The sequence below is a fragment of the Lycium ferocissimum genome, chromosome 9 (genome assembly GCF_029784015.1).
Source record: "Lycium ferocissimum isolate CSIRO_LF1 chromosome 9, AGI_CSIRO_Lferr_CH_V1, whole genome shotgun sequence".
NCBI lineage: Eukaryota > Viridiplantae > Streptophyta > Magnoliopsida > Solanales > Solanaceae > Lycium > Lycium ferocissimum.
In genome coordinates this window covers 43,234,094-43,253,425 of record NC_081350.1, presented here as the reverse complement: position 1 = coordinate 43,253,425, position 19,332 = coordinate 43,234,094, and the positions used below count along the sequence as shown (strand labels likewise).

General features: G+C 35.8%; 2 protein-coding genes across 4 annotated transcripts; one reads left to right on the top strand and one right to left on the bottom strand.

Moving 5' to 3' along the window:
* Positions 1-616: 616 nt before the first annotated feature.
* On the top strand, positions 617-4,303 carry LOC132030967 (cytochrome B5-like protein). The gene is made up of 6 exons (XM_059420775.1): positions 617-771; positions 926-1,011; positions 1,143-1,180; positions 3,183-3,260; positions 3,378-3,469; positions 3,935-4,303. The coding sequence occupies exons 2-6, from the start codon at positions 930-932 to the stop codon at positions 3,999-4,001; spliced, it is 357 nt and encodes a 118-aa protein (XP_059276758.1). The 5' UTR covers positions 617-771; positions 926-929; the 3' UTR covers positions 4,002-4,303.
* A 2,254-nt stretch (positions 4,304-6,557) lies between these two features.
* Positions 6,558-17,079, bottom strand: LOC132030964 (uncharacterized). 3 transcript variants are annotated; one of them, XM_059420771.1, is made up of 14 exons: positions 16,719-17,077; positions 14,644-14,699; positions 14,337-14,511; positions 13,765-13,866; positions 12,425-12,496; positions 11,446-11,562; positions 11,251-11,328; positions 10,425-10,487; positions 10,208-10,304; positions 9,333-9,411; positions 9,017-9,231; positions 8,445-8,590; positions 7,917-8,039; positions 6,558-7,065 (listed from the first exon to the last, which is right to left on the bottom strand). In XM_059420771.1, exons 1-14 carry the CDS (start codon positions 16,803-16,805, stop codon positions 6,913-6,915), a joined length of 1,563 nt encoding a protein of 520 aa, XP_059276754.1. In that variant the 5' UTR covers positions 16,806-17,077; the 3' UTR covers positions 6,558-6,912. The 3 variants fall into 3 exon arrangements, with proteins under 3 accessions (XP_059276754.1, XP_059276756.1, XP_059276757.1); XM_059420773.1 differs by having other exon boundaries at positions 14,337-14,531; positions 16,719-17,076; XM_059420774.1 differs by lacking the exon at positions 13,765-13,866 and having other exon boundaries at positions 16,719-17,079.
* Between the last annotated feature and the right edge of the window lie 2,253 nt (positions 17,080-19,332).

The following is a 19,332-nucleotide window of genomic DNA, read 5'->3' as shown; positions in this document are numbered from 1 at the left end:
GAAGTCCTGCGTGACACCATCATGGTATATAAAAGATAGGGCGATACCATATTGGTATCATAGTTTTGGAGGCATCTGAATAGTTTCGGGGGCAAGAAAGCAGGGGTCATTTGGTAGCTGGTTAGAGTTGTTCAGATATTAATAATACATAGATTTAGTTATGAGGAGTTTATGTATTAATTTATGCAGGTATTAGCTATACAGGTTTTAGTTATTCATTTATTAGCTATTTCACCTTTTGTCGTGCATAAAATAATACATAGATTCCCCCATAACTTAAACATGTATTGGTTATGCAGATTTCTTAATTGCAAGCTAAACACCATACAAATTTCACACATGAATAACTTACACCTAACCAGCTACCAAACGACCCCTGGGATGACATTTTCGAATAATTATTTTGCCTGCAGTGGACATTTGTGTTCTTTTACCAAATACAATACTATGTATTCTAAGAGCCTGTTTGGATTGGCTTATTTTAGACGATTTTAAGCCAAAATAGCTTTTAAGCACTTTTGTAATATTTGAATAAGATAAAAAAAAAAATTAAGCTAAAATAATAAAAATAAGCCAAAAATCATAAGTTAGAATTCGTAACTTATAATTTTTGAATTATAAGTCAAAAGTCACCAGCCCATTCAAACGGCCTCTAGTTCCCTCAACCCGACCCATTAACCCAACGGCCCGTCCAGCCAACAACAGTTCAATCTCAGGTGAATCTAACTTCAAAAAAATTTCACCGGGAAATCAAGATTCCAAGTATCTCCGGTAACAAACATTTCTCCTCACACCATTCTTTCTCTCTCACACACACACACACTCCACTAAACTTTTTGTTGATATGGATAAAAAATATTGTAACTTTATATGCTCCAATTTAGTTTTTTAACTGATTGTTTTTGCATCATTTGTTAAATGGTAGAGATATGGATGTTACTTTGGCTACAATATTGTTGGGTATCTTGTTATCTCTGCTTATTGTCATACCAAGACTGTACAGTAAATCTGGTAAGCTATATACACAATTTTAACCTCTCTTTTAATCTTTTTGGCTTTGAATCTATCTGATTTTCAAGTTTGTAATTGTTTTTATATTATGAGTTTGATATGATTATTGTCATTTATGTTATATACTACAGATCAGCCCAAAAAGGTCACCTTGAATGCTCAAAATAAGGTACTACTTTAATTTACAGTGATATAAAACCTTTTTGGTTGTCTGATTAGGCTCATGATAAGTACTTTTGTTGTTAAATTTTAGTTCATTTCAGCTGTTAACTTAATAACTATGCTTGTCAAAATTAATAGTTTTAGTGAGTTTGATTTCTCAGATGGTCACTCAACTAATAGTTATTGTTATAAAGTCACCGTCTTTATTAAAGAATATTGAAATCAAGAAGAAAGGTGACTTTCTGAGATAATAACTACTGTATTACTTAGTTGAGTGACCATATGAGAAATCAACCCTAGTTTTAATGGTTCTTACGGTGTATTAACAAAATTTGATCTTGGGTATAACTCAACTCCTAAAGTCAATCAACTCAAGTTGTGAGGATTGCCCGAGACCGTATAAGGAAACTACAATTCATGTGTAATACGTAAGATTTTAATATTCACGGCATGCTGAGAACTGGATATCTAGAGCGTAGAGTAAGATGACATGGATGGCCCAGTTGGGTAGCTGAACACTAGGGATAGGTCTACCTTTGATACCATGTTAAGAAAATCGAAATTGGCCTAACTCAATTCCAAAAGTTAGCTCAAGCCGTAAAGATTTCCCAATATTCCCATACAATTGATTAACTCATGTTGGATGCTAACATTGTGAGAATACAAAGAAGTAAGACTGTTGTTAATGGTTTGATATCTCATATTACTCTTGCTTATTTGCAAAGTTGGAATCAACCACTGATGCATGTGTCCGGGTCGGTTGCGTATACACCACCTTGGGTTGCAGGCCTTCCCCAAAACTTGTGTCAACAGGGATGCTTTGTGCACAAGGCTGCCCTGGATGAAACGATTGTGTTTCCCTTTGTTTGTAAAAGACATGGATATATCAGTTATATAGTGTAATTAGTGTATTGCTATTTACTTTTAAAAAAAAAAAAAAATTGCATATTGGTATTTGAAGCAATTGACAAATCCGGCGACTATTCGTTGTTTTTTTTTTTTTTGGTTAAAGCTTAAATTTTCATTCAACCAAAAGTGTCAACTTTACAAATCTACCGGTGCTATTCGGACTCAGTACTGGCTCTCTCATCTATCCTTTCTATACATGCATCTACAGCAAAATAAATGTAAACCTTTAGTCAACTAAACAGCTAAGCTAATATTAAACTGGATAAGAATTGTACTGCTGCAACTGACTCTGCCAGTTTCCATGCCTTTGTCCTTCAATGTGCAATTGAATAATGATATCTCTGATTGCTCCCAGTGACTTTCTTTTGAAATCTCCTCCCATTCTTTTCGGTCCATATCTGATACACTGCTGCAACAAAACAAAAACCCAATTTGCAACCTCGTGGTCTGGTGCTGCTCATCCTCTGGTTTAACCATAGAACCTCATGGTCCCAATCACTAACTGGCCTGTTATAGCCTAGCCATGTCAATTGAGTAGACCACACATAATTTGAGTATTGACAAGTAAAGAACAAGTGCTCAAAGGTCTCCTCCAGCTGAGTATTGCAAAGTACACAGTCTGTTTGGACAGAAATACCCCATTTAGTAACTCTGTCAACTGTGGACAATCTTTTATGCAATACCATCCACATAATGAAATGATGTCTTGGAATGAGCCCTTTGTTAAGAGCCAGTTTGCTCCAAGTAGCTTTTGGATATTGAGGCATCATGGATACATAACTTTTCTTAATACTAAATCCTTGGCCCACTGAAAGAGTGCAGTACAGATTGCAAAGGAGAATCCCCAGTTAACCATTTCCTTGCATCAAAAATCTCTCTAAGGATCCAGCAAACCTGCTTTGGACTATTTGTTTTTGTTTCTTGCTATCGGATTTTTTTGCTAGATAACTGCAGAAAGCTTCATAACTGACCGATTTAATAATCTTCGTCCATTGTGCATAATCTCTTTCTCGTCTTTAAATTTTTCCTTATGTTCTGTGATTATACTAATTCCTTTTCTTTCTTTCTTTCTTTTCGGATATGTTCTTTTTGAACTGAAGGCAGTAAAATCATATAGCAAAGCCGAAGTTGCACTGCATAACAAGAGAACTGATTGCTGGATTATTATCAAAGATAAGGTCTTTTTTATTCTCTTCTTCACCGCATAAAACATTACTTAAACTTGTACAAATTAACATTTCCTTATACCATTCTTTTCCTAATATATTCTCTTCTCCGCTTTTTCCTATTTTTAGGTGTTTGATGTTACCTCGTATGTCGAAGAACACCCAGGGGGTGATGCTATCCTAGCACATGCTGGAGATGATTCAACTGAAGGTTTCTATGGGTAAGTCTTTGTCAAAATATCTTTCTTTCGCGAATTTAGTTACAGTAGGAAATTGTCCGAGGAGATAAATGGTTTCAAATAAAAATGTCCACATTTGTTTCTTTGCTTTAGTGTCCACCAAATATCTTCTTATACTAAATCCAAATTTTCTTGTTATATATGAGTTTGTGTGAACTTATGCATGATCAAAATCAAAGTCTTGGTTTACTCACTCTTCCCATCTGGCTAATAAGCCTTAGTGGGCAAAGTTACTCGATACCTATGCTGGTGGGACTTGGGAGGTAGCAAGTACCGGGTGGAATAGTCGAGGTGCCCAAGCTAGCCTGGACACCGTGGTCATTTATCATCGAGCATAATTGATCCTATTCCATTTGTGGTTCTCAGTTCCCTACGTTGCCTTATTTTTAGAAAACGTTTCATTGTTGGATGTATTATCTAAATAGCTAGATTCTATTAACCATACAGGCCACAACATGCTACACGCGTATTTGAGATGATTGATGACTTCTGCATCGGAGATCTTGAAAAATAATTGCTTGCTTTGATTGATTGGTTAGAAAATGTTATCTGAAGACAAGATTCGAGGGGCTCGCATGCCTCGTGATGAAGCATCAGTTATGTCTACGAAGACCTATTGCCATCTTCCCATATCAAGCTCTGCATTGCTGATTTTCCCGAGTTCAGTTGTACTGTCATCTACTTTGTTAATCAGCTTAGCATGGATTTGAAACCCAATTTTTCATGCCCTTTGGTGTATGTGCCTTGGCATCTAGTTATTGTTATTTCCAATTTCCATGCCTTGTGTTCCTTAGTCCCCTTCAAGTTGACAGAGTAGTTATGCTGACTAAGAAGCCCCCCACGTGGTGGTTCTTTTTGCAACTGCAGTTTACTCCAGATAATGACTTTTGCCATAGAATCAAACAGGCAACTTATAACCTAACCAGTTATTAGGAAATTTTTGCTTGAAAAAGGTCATATTCTTTGTCAAACCGAGCAAGAATGATCAATTTATCCAACAAAAAAAGAAGCAAGCAACGTTTGAGTTTGGCTCAACTCGGGCTTTTCTTTACCCCCTTCTATGGGATGATTTTAGCCTACTAATTAGAATATAACTAGCGTTTGTAAAGTAATTGAAAAATAGTTTCAATTTAACATACAAATTGCCAATCTTTTCTTTCATCTCGGAAGAGATACAATCGGGAGGAGCTAATTCAAACCCTGCGATAAAATAAGGGAGAGAAAATAGCTTCTTCTGGTGTGTTCTAGTTCTTACACAAACAAGAAATGGATGGAGAACAATATCCACTTTATTAACTTATTTATTATTTATGATAATCCATCTTCTAAAGGGCAAAAGGTATTCGCTTTTACTTTTCCTTTTTCTTTTAATAATTTTATTTTGGGTCTTTCTTAGAACAAAATTAACTAACGCTTTCCTTATTAAATTCAGGTTCCTAAGCTGAGTTGGTTTAGGATTTGCTTCATAAGACTAGTTTGAGACCATTTCTATGTTTTGAATAGGGATGCGTCACTTTTAATTGTGGTGCAGTTATAAGTATCTCTTAATCAGAAGTTTTGAATCAAACAACGATGAAAATTTATAACAGCATAACTATCAATACGAACTGAATGACACACCAGCATCCGCGATTACCACAACCACAGCCAATATATCATCAACCCCTGCTAATAGTCGCCGCCACCACCAACAATCACCATCTACCATCACCGCTTACCACTATTATCAGCCACCATTACCACAAGTTACTACCTACAATTAACATCGTCAGCTCTCACACCGAGTGGGAAACAAAAAAAGGAATATGGATACTATTTTCGGTTACCACCATCCCTCCTCGGATGCTTGTGTCATAATTTGGCAAATAGAATCACCACAAGAAGAATTAAGCATCAATAAAGATATCAATATTTCTCCTTTTTTACCTCTTTTATCCATTCAATTTCACCTTCGTACACGTGAACGATATTGGTATAGACCACCCCGTGACCCTCCACAATTCCAATATCACCGTGTCCTTCTTGCCAATTCAGTTCTCGAATTTCACCCTTTTGTATACATGTCATATGACATATTCTACCGTGCCATGCAAGAAAAACTGGAGAACTGGGGTGAGGAGTTTGAGAATAATTATCGTCGTGTTATCATCCATGATATGATAGGCAAAGTACACGAAATTGTTGATGATGAGTCTAACAAAAGTCGCGAAAAATTGGAGATGTATGCTGGTGTAACATTAACCGTTGATTGTTTTCTTGATGAAAATATTTTGAGTGATGATTGTGTGATTTGTTTCGAAGAGCTTGGGAAGAGAAAGTTGAAGTGCACACCTTGTTCACATGTATTTCATGGAGATTGCATTGCAAAATGGAAAGAGAATGGCCATTCTTGCCCTATTTGCCGTTACGATCTTTAAGCTAGCTAGCGTCGTGTTTCACTTCTTTGTAACAAAATGTAAAAGGAAGAAAGATTAGTTGAATATATGTCTTTATTTGAGACAAATAGTTGTGGGATATGTACAATTGTTCAGGCGATTAAGGAAGTTGAGTTGAATATAAGAGTATAACACTTTGAACAAGGTGAAAAGTCCAAGCTCACTTGCATTTACGCTTTTTACACAATGGTATTTTAAGGTGTAAATTCATTATTCATGTTACTCAAAACCTTGGCCAAACCAAAATTATTTTCTTCGATGAAAAAACCCACCAAGTAAATACTGCACCAAAATTAATAAAATTTACAGGTGCCTATTTAACCCCACTATTTAATTTGTATCCAATTTTTAAAAATTTGTTCAAGTCTACCTACTTCAGAAGTTTGTAAAAAATGGCTAAACTCACCATATGCACCTAAAGTTCAAACAAAAATATCATCATGGCCTCGTGTTAGACATTTCAAAAACCAACAAAATTCCGATTTTGTCTGAAACTAGAATTTGTTAAGCCTAACTTCAAACACCACATATTTGAAGTAGTTCCGAAGTGAGTAGATGCTCAATAATTTATAAAAGCTAATTTCGTCATGGACCCTCAATGAGAAATAACAAGGCAAGTCCAACATGCACCTGAATGAGAAGAATGAACTGATGAATTTAATAACCAGAAACAGCATAACCTTACACTTGTTATCTATTGGTCAGCCACCCAAATACATCTTAAGCTAACTTTGAAATGGACATCAAATTACAAATAACATTACAATTACAAAAACCAGCCCAAAGCATGGTAGACCTGAATGAGAAGAATGAAGTGATGAATTTAATCGCCAGAAACAATAAGCCTTACACTGACAGCCTATATCCCGATGATGTGCCCTTAGATCAGAAGGGATAAATAATCCAAAAAAAATTTGGTCATGCAAATCCTTGGCCACTACCACCAAGGGATCAAAAGAATCACATAATTTACCACTGATTGGAACTTATCTAAATATCGTATTTCTTCGGTTGTCGCCACTGAGCTAGAGTTCTGGACAAAGAACTAATAATAGCAACCTTAGGTGTTGATCCTTGTTTTCCAAGCAAATCTTTTCCTGCCAAATCTGTAATTTTGGGAACCAAATGCTTGTGTCTGTCAATCTGCAAAAAAGGGATCGGGCCTTAATTGTTATTCAATATGTTCAACCAAAATAGACCAACTCAGACACTTACGACATGTTTAATTTTCACCACTAGAGTATTTGGCATAAACAGATACCAAACGAAGGACAACGGAAGTATGGAACGGTTGTATATAAAAGCAGAACATCAGAAAATCAATCATTTGTGATAAAGGTAGGCAACTCAGCTGTGTCTTATAAAGGTATGCAACATAAATTTAAAAAAAAAAAAAAAAAAAAGAATGGTGGAAAGGTGAGTATCTAACCCAAAATTTTAAGTTAGTAGGTGAAGTAGTCCGACCCAAGATCTTTATAGACCTCTTAAGATACCCTTATATACCTAATGAGGACATTATAATGTGAGGACAGTGAGACATTATATGACTCAACACTCTCCTCCAATTGTAACCTGATTTTGGAGTTTACACTCGAATTTTTAATACATATGAGAGCAAGAATGGACTTACTAAAGGCTGAATATAAAACCGTGTGAAGTAATTTGAGCATCTAAACCAAAACATTAAAGGTTGGAGTATCCCAACTCAAGATCTTTGTAAAATCCTATAGATACCCTTGTGCACCTAATGTGAACCATTATATAATTCAACAGAAAATATAAAATTGAGAGCTAAGGGAAGTTTCTTTTTCCTGATCCAAGAAAAAAAGGTGCTCCCTTTTGACACAGTAGAAAACATTTCTCTCTGCTACATCTAGCTTTTCTTTGAAGCAATTAGCCTGAGGGATAAAGAGAACTCCGAATCCTAGAACAGGCAGATGTATATGAAAGAATATAATGCTGCTCTGAAAGCAGAACGGCTTAGGAAAGCATACCTTGCATATCTTCCCATCCTTCAAATGATATCGGATGCCAGACCAATTGATGGACTGAGAAAGATGAGAACGCATTGCAGATACTGGGTATAAGAAATTGTCAACCAGCATTGCAATGAATACCTGCTCAATAGGACATCATAAAATAAATCATTAACTAGGTATCGTGATCAAAAATTACAGCAAACAGGAACATAGTATACAGGATTTTCATACTTGAATTCTAGATCATTTTTAAACCACATTGGTCCATGATTATTCCTCAATTTCAAACTAGTCGGGCTTGACTATATGAATCCTTTGTTTTCAATATATAACAAACAAATAAGCTTCTTAAGAAATTCATTTTAACCACTCGTGGTTGTCTGATTCAAGTGCCAATGTATCCACTTTTTAATCTTATAGTTGTCAGCAAGACTAAGTTCAGCAGAAATCTTGTAGTCCATGAAAAATATCAGACCTTCAATGGAAAGTGGAAGAAAAGGAAATGAACTGTTTGGTTCATAGGCGAAGTCTGAATGAACTTACAAGACACCAGTTATAAGAAGCAAGTGATAGTTGAGGTGCCTCGGGAGACAATGTATTGCACAAGTGAACTTCAATTCTTGTCAAGTTCCACATGGACAGGAGTTCAATCACTGTGCATATGGCATGGCATCCAGCGAGTAACAACCCTGACAAAGTACAAAAAAATATGTGCAACTTAAAAGAGGGTGAAATATGCAACCAAATAAGCAATAACTGGAAAACACGGGACCAGTTCCCAAATATAAAATATGAGTTTTACTGTACTTTTTAGCGAGAAATGAATACAATAAACTAATAATAGGATAAACAGATTTTCAAGAACAATTAAGAGCTACTTAACATTCATGAATAACCACCCACCCAAAAAAGATTTAGTAATTCCAACTACTGGGAATAGCATACTGGTAAATATACAGCCAATACCGAGATTCGGGATTATATCAGCATTACACTAAAATACTGAGGACATGGCAAGGTTTCCAGCAACAGTTCTGGGGAAAAGGAAAAAAATGTGACCAAAATGGCTACCACAATCCACTCTACTTCTACTTACACAAGAGAAGTGTGCTCACCACCACTACAGGTCAACACAGTATCCTCAAGGGAGTATTCTTTAAAATAATATCTCAGTGCTGCTGCCACATGGATCCCTGCCATGACGTATGGAACTACAAAACCCCAAGACAGATAGCAGTGGATTGTAAATAGAGCCCGATTCATGATCCAGTTAACCTTTGTTGCATATGATTCCAGTACGAATGTTTGCTTCCTCAAATAATTCCAATATCTACACGTAACCACAAGAAAATATAAGGTGAGCCAACAGCAAGCAGTTATCACAATGTATATCAATATTCCATAAAAGACTTTAATCTATTTTTCAGAAACCTAGGGAAGGTAAGATCAGTTGCAAGAGGATGTGGAAAGACTGCAACTGGTGGTGACGTAATGAGCCTCTTGTGTGCCCCTAGAAAAAGTAGCAAAAAACAAAAAAGGGTTAAGAAATGATAGCTTCCACCAAAAAGAGAGATATTGCAAGGAATAATGTCTCACAACAGTCCCTAAAGCACCTAAAGCTAAAAACAAGAAGTACCAAAGCACCACAGTGCCAGTGGTCATTAAAATGGTCAATATTTAACATCTCCTAGAGGGTTATATAATCAGCAAAAGTAAATATACCAAAACAATTACTGCAACAAAAACTGCACATAACTATTTAAGTTACATATGTCCTGAGAAATATCTTCCAATGACAAGAATATCACTACGTAAAAGGGAAAAAACCAAAAGTTCAGAGAAGACTAGCTCATTGTACAAATTTGCAGGTGAAGAGATGCGTAATTAGGACAATTCTTAAAATGTCGATAGTTGCAGAATAAGACGAAAACTCAAAATTCTATTTTCCTTGGACTTCTGCTTTCTCGACAGCAGCGAGGGGGATATGCACCAGTTGCATTGCCACTCTTTTTTTTTTTTTTTTTGATGACATGGGAACCCGCAGCCGCTACCCTTCGGGTGCGCATAGGGTAACCCAGCTCCTGTGCAATACCTCGCAAACCACACAGGAGAGATAACCCGCACTAGGCACGCCCCGTGCGACGAGCTCGACCCAGAAGGCAAATCCCCTGTTGTTGTAGGCAGGGGGTTTCGAACCTGAGACCTCCATTATGAAAGCCCCATGCTCAACCAACTGAGCAACCCTTGCGGGTAGTTGCATTCCCACTCTTGTGCAGTCATATTTATTTAGGGGAGGTAAACTTTACCAGATATAGCTGCTAGAGTCATGTCATCTGAGTAGCCCCCATCTCGAAGACTTGACACTACACCATGGCGGTCGGTTCTAAAATCGTCAGCATGCATCTGGAATTAAAAAGGTACAAAATAACTTGTAACCAGATGCTATATAGGTAACATGTTTGTAAGGTAGGGAACATGGCTATACTCATGAAACAGGGAACAAATTCAGTGGTAAAAACTAACCATCATGCATCCTCCCCAGAGGAAGAATGTTTTTCCACCAGTAGCAAATCCCATAGAACATGGCTGTAAATAAATGGCAATGAACCAACAAGGTAAAGAAAGTCAGCAAAGCTACAAACTAACTTAAAAAGGGACCTTTGCAAAGCAAATCATTTGAACTAAAGACATGCATAGGCAACACAGACGCATAACCCCAAATCTTATAGGAAGCTCATAAACTGTCAGAGTTAGAGGAGAAGATTCAAGTTGGCCAGGAAACAGCATTTAAGAGCTGGAGTCCATTCCCATACAAGATTCCTTTTTTTTTTTTTTTTTTTTTGATAGGTCATTCCCATACAAGATATGAAAACAAAAAAGAGCCTCATGAAAACCAATTCTTTGTGCAGATAAAGAATAACAGATCTAGTGCGTAGCTCACTGTATACAACATCAATTTACATTAATATAACAAGAATTTCAAACTAGATTACTTCATCGAAAGATTTGTGTGTCAACAATAAAGTCTTTACCATAGCTTTTTCTTGAGATAAAAATATTATGGATAAATAAAAACTTCAACCAACAGACAACAACAACGCCTCAATCCCAAACAAGTTGGGATCGACCAGGATCTAAAACTAAAAACAAATAGCTGAGTGGACAAAGTACTAATCTAACACCTTTCAATTAATGAAAACAAAGACTACAACCAATATTTGATAGACCAGCTTACCCTAAAATCTCCGTCCACATTACACAGACATGAAGTACCAAATATAGAAGCAAAAAGCAAACAACAAACTTGACAGACAATATATAGAACATGAAAATAGAGATAAGGGCATACCATGTGATATTCATAAATGCAGTAACTTCCCAAAGTTCCAGATGGTAAATCAAGAGGATATCCTGTTTGAATAAAGATCTGGCAAGCATAAAGACAAAATATTACATCTCTCTACCATAATAGATGAAATGAAGATTTGATTAGCAAGCTGGCATACTGTGCCAGAGCATAAAGTTGCTTTAGCATAGAAATTACATCTGGATTCTTCTCCATTTCAGTAGTGAGGGCTCCAATTGACCCAGGGTGCAACCTAACATCATCGTCAAGGAATAAGACATACTTGGTGTCTTTATGCATTTGATCCACCCCAACCTGCAAAAAACGCCGTTGTTTTAAGTAAGAAGACCAAAGAAGTACTAGTTCATAAAACACTCTATCTAAAGCGACCACCCCAACATTAAGTTTTGATTCACAAATGCCGCCCTGGTGCTAGACTCGTCCCTCCTCTTCAAATTCTTTACGTCCATCAGTCACGTCAAATGGGCTTCTATAAGCTCGAACAAGAATTGACTGCAAACTGGCTCTTTTAAGGAATAATGATCCAAATTGCCCCTCAATAAGAAACTGAAGAACCATAATTTGGACATTGGAAAGACGAGCAAGAGAGAGAGAGAGAGAGAGCAAAATAGGAAGGATTTTCGTGTAGCTAGATGACTTCTTTCTTTACCTATAGAAGTCTAGAGGCAGTTGAAATAGAAAACAAAGAATCATTTACCTGTCTAATGGCCTTCCCTTTCATCAGTTTGTTCAGTCTACCATTAAATGCTTCCAATTTTTCAAGACTTACATACTCAGAGTACAAAGTATATGAAATTTAAGAGTTCATTTAACTCGAATGGGAGTTCTCCTAATGATAAGTTTAGAGTATCATCGCTTATAACTCATGCATCAATAAGAAAAGCACAAAACTGAACTCTCATAATAAAAATTGTTCCATCTTAGAAAAGCAAAGAATGGTAATAAAGATGCCTGTTACTCCGTCATAGCAAAACTCGGAAAACTTGGGCACTTATAATGCAATGCATCTACTAAAATAATTTTACTCAACTATTAAAAAAATTTACATTCCAAAAGAGATAAAGCTTGGTTTGCCTAATCAATATAAAGAAAAATGGACCCCGAAAAAGAGCTTTTCAAGATTTCCAAGGGTAAACAATAATATCATGATACATACCAATTGATTGTGAATCTTCTGACTGCAAGTTGTTGACAGACCAGCAACAATAACCTTAGCATCAACAGCATCCTGTGGGCAGAATACGAAACAAGTGAAGAGTTTAAGAATGCAACACATACATGCAACATAAGCTTGACATAGACACGCAGACAGGTAAAATTCTAACTATAAGACACGGGAAAAATCAAGGACATAATTGAGGTAAATACTTCCATCCTTCAAATAACAATGACTCTTTTGATTTGGGCACGAGATCAATGATCAGAGAATAGAAGAGATTGATTCTTCCGGAGAGGATCTGATGAGTGATAGGAAAATCTGGTTCATTTCCCAAGAGAGAGAGGAAAGGAGAGAATAGTCGAATACCTTGGAGGTTCTTTAAAATAATGACATTCATAATGTAGTTGCTTATCATTTTAGGAAAAAAAAAAAAGTATATCATTGGATCCATCCGTCATTCAAAGTAACCGGCGGTGACGTGCATATACTACCTCGTCTAATTCTTCTTCCATGCTCCTTTTATTTCTTTCTTTCCTTTTTTTTTTGGAGCTTTTGCTTCTTTGTTCTCCTGTATGCCTTTTATCACAAGTCTTAAACTGTTTTCGAAAATTCCTTTATTTGCAAACTTCAAATCGTTCTCATGCTCTACTTTGTCCATTTCCAATTAACATGTGACTGTTGGACAGCATTTTCTGAGAAAGATAAAGTAGAAGAACAAAATGAAGGGTTTCTTGGCAGGGGAAGATAACGATAACAGAAGGGAAAGAAGGGATTACAGAGGATTGAGCCAAAGATGAAAAAATATAACCAGGACATCAAGACAAAACCTATATTCCAGTTTCAAAGGCAATAATCAGTTCTCGTGAAATATTGTACTGAATATTACTGCTATGCAAAATCTTTTGCAAAGAATATCAGGCTATGCAAATCAAAATGATAGTAAACACCAAATTAATGCTGAATAGGCTATGGAAATCAAAAGGCAAACATTAAACTAACAACTAGAAATACCAACTCTTCAATCTAGAGATATCCGTTTCTTCAACTTAGAAAACGAATATCATGAGAAGTGAGCAATAACAAGATATAAACAGATACCAACTCTTCGAACACAAAAGAAGCCCCAATATACAACAACAGCATACCCAGTGAAATCCCACAAGTGGGGCCTGGGGAGGGTAGAGTGTACGCAGACCTTACCCCTACCTTGGGAGGTCGAGAGGGTGTTTCCGGTAGACCCTCGGCACAGGGACAAGCAAATTCAAAGCAATACAAACGAAATAACGAAAGCGAATAAGCTAAGGCAAAACACTATAAAAGAAGCCCCAATATAACACCTTAAAATCCGCTAATAATCGCTTCACGGCATGATAAGCAGGATCACCGGTACTTTCAACCACAAAAAGGAACTCCACAGGACCACCATAAAGAGATGTGATCTGCGCCATTCAAAAGGGAACATAAAAAAACCCAGCAGACTATAAATTATCTGGACTAAGTGAGAAAAAAGGAGCATGTAATTTAAGGTCTTCATCATATATCCAAAAACAACATGAATATGAATTAGATACCAAATGAGACTAAAAGACAACAATTTCTTCGTTTTTAATGAAGTATGAATTTTTTCATTATAAAATTCCAAACACGCCCATATGCAAGAAGTATAGCAAAAAGTAGAAAACTTAACAAAAAAGACTAAAAGACACAACAATTAACATGTGACTGAGTCCATTATACTGTACTGCGGGCTTCTCAGAAGAAACGAGGAAGAAATTATGCAGCAAACGTGAGATTATTTTCAAGCTAAATATATGCTATAAAGAAACCATAGCGTAAACAGAAGTCAAGTACCTCAGCTTAATTGAAAACTCAAAGAAAACTCCAAGCTCAAAGGTTTCTCATCGTTTACCTGACTTCTCCAATTATGTAGATTGTGCTCTCCAAACCCTTTTAAAGGCATTACAACTGAGACTCGGGGCAAATTGACCTGTTTTGAATGCTCGAGCTCATTAATGTCCAATGTAAGGAATGCAAAGCTATTTCCACTCTTCATACTACTCTTCATGCGTCGAATCTCCCTGCCCCTGCAAAAAGAAACCAAAAGCTGCATGAAAATCACTAATCTTAGAATCCATTCATGACCTAAGTCGATTACAAATAATCAGCAAGAAAAGTGTCCACCATAAACAACTAAGATAAATCATAAGATCTCATACCTTACATAAGCAGCTAAAGCCCATCCAAGAGCCAGTATTAAGCAGATAAAACATCCCTGCAAGATGCAAGGTCCAATAAAATTTCAAAAAAAAAAAAAAAACAGAGAAGAATAGATAAAGAAACAAGTCAAGAAAGTAGAAAAACATGATCAGTAATATAGTATTCTTAATTTGTCAGTTACAGACCAAATAATTAAATCACACACACTAATAAAAAGCAGAGCATTTTAACAGATGCACAGAGATTTATTCATGTTAAACACATTGCCAAACATTTGATTAGCAAAGAACCCATTAACAGACAACTGCAAATTTACACATATGTTCCGTTTGTCTGTAGGCATATCAAAACCTATTTATTCTCATCCAAACAACGAGATATAGATAGCTTTTTTAATTAGTAACCTTATATGGATAGCTCTCATGCACGTTATAGTATAAGACAGCATACCATGACTTAATTTAAATCATGTCACTCAGCAATCTGTACCCTAATAAATTCCATTTTCCCTTTGTTAAATTTCACACTATACCAATTGCCGCATGCATTATGTTATCATAGGTATCCCCAAGGGTTAGGCCCACTTTTTACAGGTTAATGGAATATTTATGCTCGACATAGAGATTACTGCTATCTGGGAATCTCTTTTTAAGTTAGCTAGCGGGGGGTAGTCCCTCTGCAGCCTCTGAACAGCCGTCCATCTCATCTTGATTTGGCTATACTTGTATGTAGCTTTTAGTTTCTTGGTTTATCCATGGAGCAGTCCTGCCCTATTGAACCCAATATGAAAGGACATCATAGCTACAAGCACCAATGAGCTACTTTTATCAAATTCTTTCTCTGTTTTATCGCTAAGGCTAATTTGTACAAAATAAGTTTTTTTAAGAGCAACTTGTAGCAGTCGTTCATAGCAAGGGCATACAAAGCCTTCTGTTACAGCTGTGGAGTCATTGAAATGTGATGAGAGCTTATTAATTACTTCTCTATTGAAATGACAAATCATATGCACATACAAGCCAAAGTTCTTGCCAAATAAGCTTTTCTAAACACAATCGATTACCAAAAAACTTGTAATGAAAGGTGAATTAACAATAGCATTATCCTCATACTTTCAACGTGCAGATAAGAAACTCTAACCAATGAGGGTTAAAAAAATGGCTTTTCAACTACTCTCAGTTCTGAAGTCTAAACAGAAAAAAAACTCCCAAGCTGTTAATTACCGTGAATGCAACATAACAATTTAAATTAACAGGTAAAAGGAAGAACAGAAAAAACTTCCTAAGCTGATAATTACCGTGAATTCAACATAGTAAGTAAAATTAACAGAAAAAAGGAAGAGAAAAAAAACTTCCTAAGCTGTTTAATTACAGTGAATGCAACATGATAGGAATAAGTAAAATTCTACTTTTTTTATAATATAGCTCAGCAATATAATTGGCAACGAAATTCCTCATCAACAAAACTACATTGGCATCAAAATTTTAAGCTACAGAAAGCATGAAAAACAAAGGAGTCAAATTTAATTCTAATCATTACATCTGAATGCAAGGGCGTCCCAACAATATTAGCGGCATGACGCCAAATTTTAATATGAGGCCTTAAGTATATACACATACACATAAAAATTAGTGTTTGTCTCTTCTTATTTTTTCATACTTGTTGTTTTAATGTAGTATTCTTAAACTTTTGGAACCTAAAGAAAAGGATTTACTAGCCTCACACTTGAGCCGCCTCTGTCTGAAAAGTGCGAAATCAGGAAACCAGTCAATAAGCAATATATTTCTCAGTTTTCTAACAAAACAAACAGCTAATCTAAAGCAAGAAAAAAAAAAAAAAAAAAAAAAAAAAGCAAAAACAATAAGCAATTTATTTCTCAGTTTTCGAACAAAACTAACAGCTAAATTATAACGAAAAAACGAGCAGCAAAAACAATTAGCAATTTAAGCAGTCATATTTCTCAGTTTTTGAACAAAACGAAACAGCTAATCTATAACGGAAAAACAGTCAATAAGCAATATATTTTTCAATTTTCGAACAACATAAACAGCTAAATAATAACGAAAACAATATATACCTGGATCTGAATGAAAACCGCAAGAGGACTACACAATGCTCTACTAGCATTGAATAAAAACGCATCAAACGAATCAAACGGTGACATTTTTTTCACACACAATATAACTTTTTTTTTTTCAAATTTTATTATATGAGATATATGTATGTATATCTCAAAAATGTGGTGTGCTAGGGCAAAAACAATGCCCTAGATCTGAGAGAGAAACAATTTTGTGTTAAAAATTGTAAGTTAATTTCAGTGTTGTTTCTCTCAGATCAATCAGCATGGATGTGGGAAGAAGAGAGAGAAACACCAATAGTATTAGAGAGAGAAAGAAGGGAGATTTGTGAGAGACCGCGTAATTTTATATTTTGAAGGGGGGAAATGGATTTTGTGCGGTGATTAGAGAAGAATATGCTTCATTTGTCCTTGTTTTTATAGCACTGCTAAATAGTGATGATAACGAAAAAAAAAATATTATTGAAACGTGAGTTTGAAGATAAAATATTAAGTATTTATATTAAGGGTGCCTTTGGTACGACGGAAAATATTTTCTCGAAAAAATAAGTGATTTTTTTACTCATTTTCTTGTATTTAGTATTCAAATTGAAAAATGTTATTTTGCGTGCATTTGCAAAACGTTATAAGATTTCTGAATTCAGAGTGCAAGTTATGATAGTGGAGGATAGGCGGGATGGGTAGGGGTGGGCGGGGTAGGCGGGAGGATGAAGGGTAGGTAGGGGTGGGTGGAGTAGGTATGTAGGGGTGGGTAGATAGTGTGGGGGTGGGTTAGGGGGATGCGAGGTATGTTTTTATTGATTTTAAGGTAAACATTTTCATTTATCTTGGTCAGTCCAAAAAAGAGAGGCATATTTCTATATCTAGTAATAATTTAACTTCAAAATACTCATTTTTATCTTTAGTCAGATGATTTATGGCCACACTAGTACATATTTTAGACCACAAATTTTTAAAAACTTTTTTTTTAAAAAAAAAAACTTCGTGTTCAGTCGAACGCCATCACATTGCTTAGGTCGAATGGAGTATTAAGTGTTAGGAGGGGGAGAAGAGAGAGAAACACTAAGGGGTCGTTTGGTTGGAAACAAGTTATCCCAGGATAACTTATCCGGGGATTGGTTATCCCGGGATTAGTTATTCCGCCCTCTCATAAGGATAAAATAACACTACAATCCCGGGATAACTAATCCCGGGATTAGTTATACCACGATTTTATCCCAACCAAACGTGAGATAAATTCATCTCAAATATAATTCCGGGATTATTTATCCTTATCCCTTGTACTAAACGACCCCTAAGAGAGGGAGGGAAGAAATGAATGAAAGGAGGAAAAGGGGAGATTTGTGAGAGAGACCGCTTAATTTTATATTTTGAAGGGCGGAAATGGGTTTTGTGCGGTGATTAGAGAAGAATATGCTTCACTTGTCCTTGTTTTAAATTAAGGTTGTGTTTGGTATGACCGGAAAATTTTTCCCGCGGGAAAATAAGTGATTTTTCTACTAATTTTTTGTGTTTAGTATAAAATAAAAGATGTCTTTTTAAGACCATTTGCATATATTCATAGCAAAACACTATGCGATTTTTAAATTCGGAGTGCGATTTCTGGCGGTGGGAGTAGTCAAGGTGGGTAGGATGAGGGCGGGGAGGCAATGGCGGAGCCAGAATTTTCATCTAGGGGGTTCAAAAATTCTAAAAGGCAAATACACGAAGAAGTCAGGGGATTCAACATCTATTATATATACATAATAAAATAATTTTAACTTTGAAAATACACTGTAATTTTCGCCGAGGGGGTTCAGATCCCCCTCGAGCTAACGTGGCTCCGCCCCTGGGGGGAGGTAGGTGGGTTAGGGCAAGGGTAGGATTGGGTAGAGCGGGATTAGGGGAGGTGGGTGGGTAGGCAGGTAGAGGGTGGGTTGGGAATGCGTTGATATGTTTGTATTGATTCGGATAATATTTTCCCTCAAATTTCTAAGGAAAATATTTTATCATGTTTTGAGGAAAATATTTTTCAAAATATTTAGTGTAACCAAACAAAGAAAAATAGAAAAAAAAATCCTGTCATGCCAAACACAACCTAAATCAGTGCTAGACATATTAAATTAACTTATATATGTTAATTAGTGAGAAGGAAAATATATTATTGAAATTGTTTTGACAGATAAGATAGTATATTAAACTTTTAAATTTGAATGATGTAATGAATTTGTGCAATACAAAGTTGTGACTGGCCTTAGATGTCAAAGAAGTTTTGTTGTTCCAAGAAGGGAAAAAATGTCCTATAAATTGAAATAAATAGATCTAACACTCTTTGTCGTATAAGGCTATATGAAATTTCTCATTATATTCTACCAATGATAGCACGAAACGTGACAGTATACTCATAAACTGTCTTAATCCACCTGTCTTTTATTGATGATGTTATAAAGTACATATGCAAATCTATGTTTGCTTCTAGCTCCAATTCAGAAGCGGATTCACGAAGAATTCAGCTTCAATGTTTTTAGATTTTTCGCATTAAATTTATTAGAAGTCGGAGCAAAATGGATATTTTTACTGAGAATTGACTCAAAAATAGGTCTTTTTTTTTTTATACCCAAATGGGTATTTCGTT

Excerpts from the sequence above, each read along its gene's own strand:
- LOC132030964 (XM_059420771.1), bottom strand. The coding sequence starts at position 16,805 with ATGTCACCGTTTGATTCGTTTGATGCGTTTTTATTCAATGCTAGTAGA. Across the intron at positions 9,232-9,332 it reads ACTGATCTTACCTTCCCTAG|ATATTGGAATTATTTGAGGA; the intron begins GTTTCTGAAAAA and ends GGTTACGTGTAG. Across the intron at positions 8,040-8,444 it reads CTTCTTATAACTGGTGTCTT|GTATTCATTGCAATGCTGGT; the intron begins GTAAGTTCATTC and ends CCTATTGAGCAG.
- LOC132030967 (XM_059420775.1), top strand. The coding sequence starts at position 930 with ATGGATGTTACTTTGGCTACAATATTGTTGGGTATCTTGTTATCTCTG. Across the intron at positions 1,012-1,142 it reads AAGACTGTACAGTAAATCTG|ATCAGCCCAAAAAGGTCACC; the intron begins GTAAGCTATATA and ends TATATACTACAG. Across the intron at positions 1,181-3,182 it reads CCTTGAATGCTCAAAATAAG|GCAGTAAAATCATATAGCAA; the intron begins GTACTACTTTAA and ends TTTGAACTGAAG.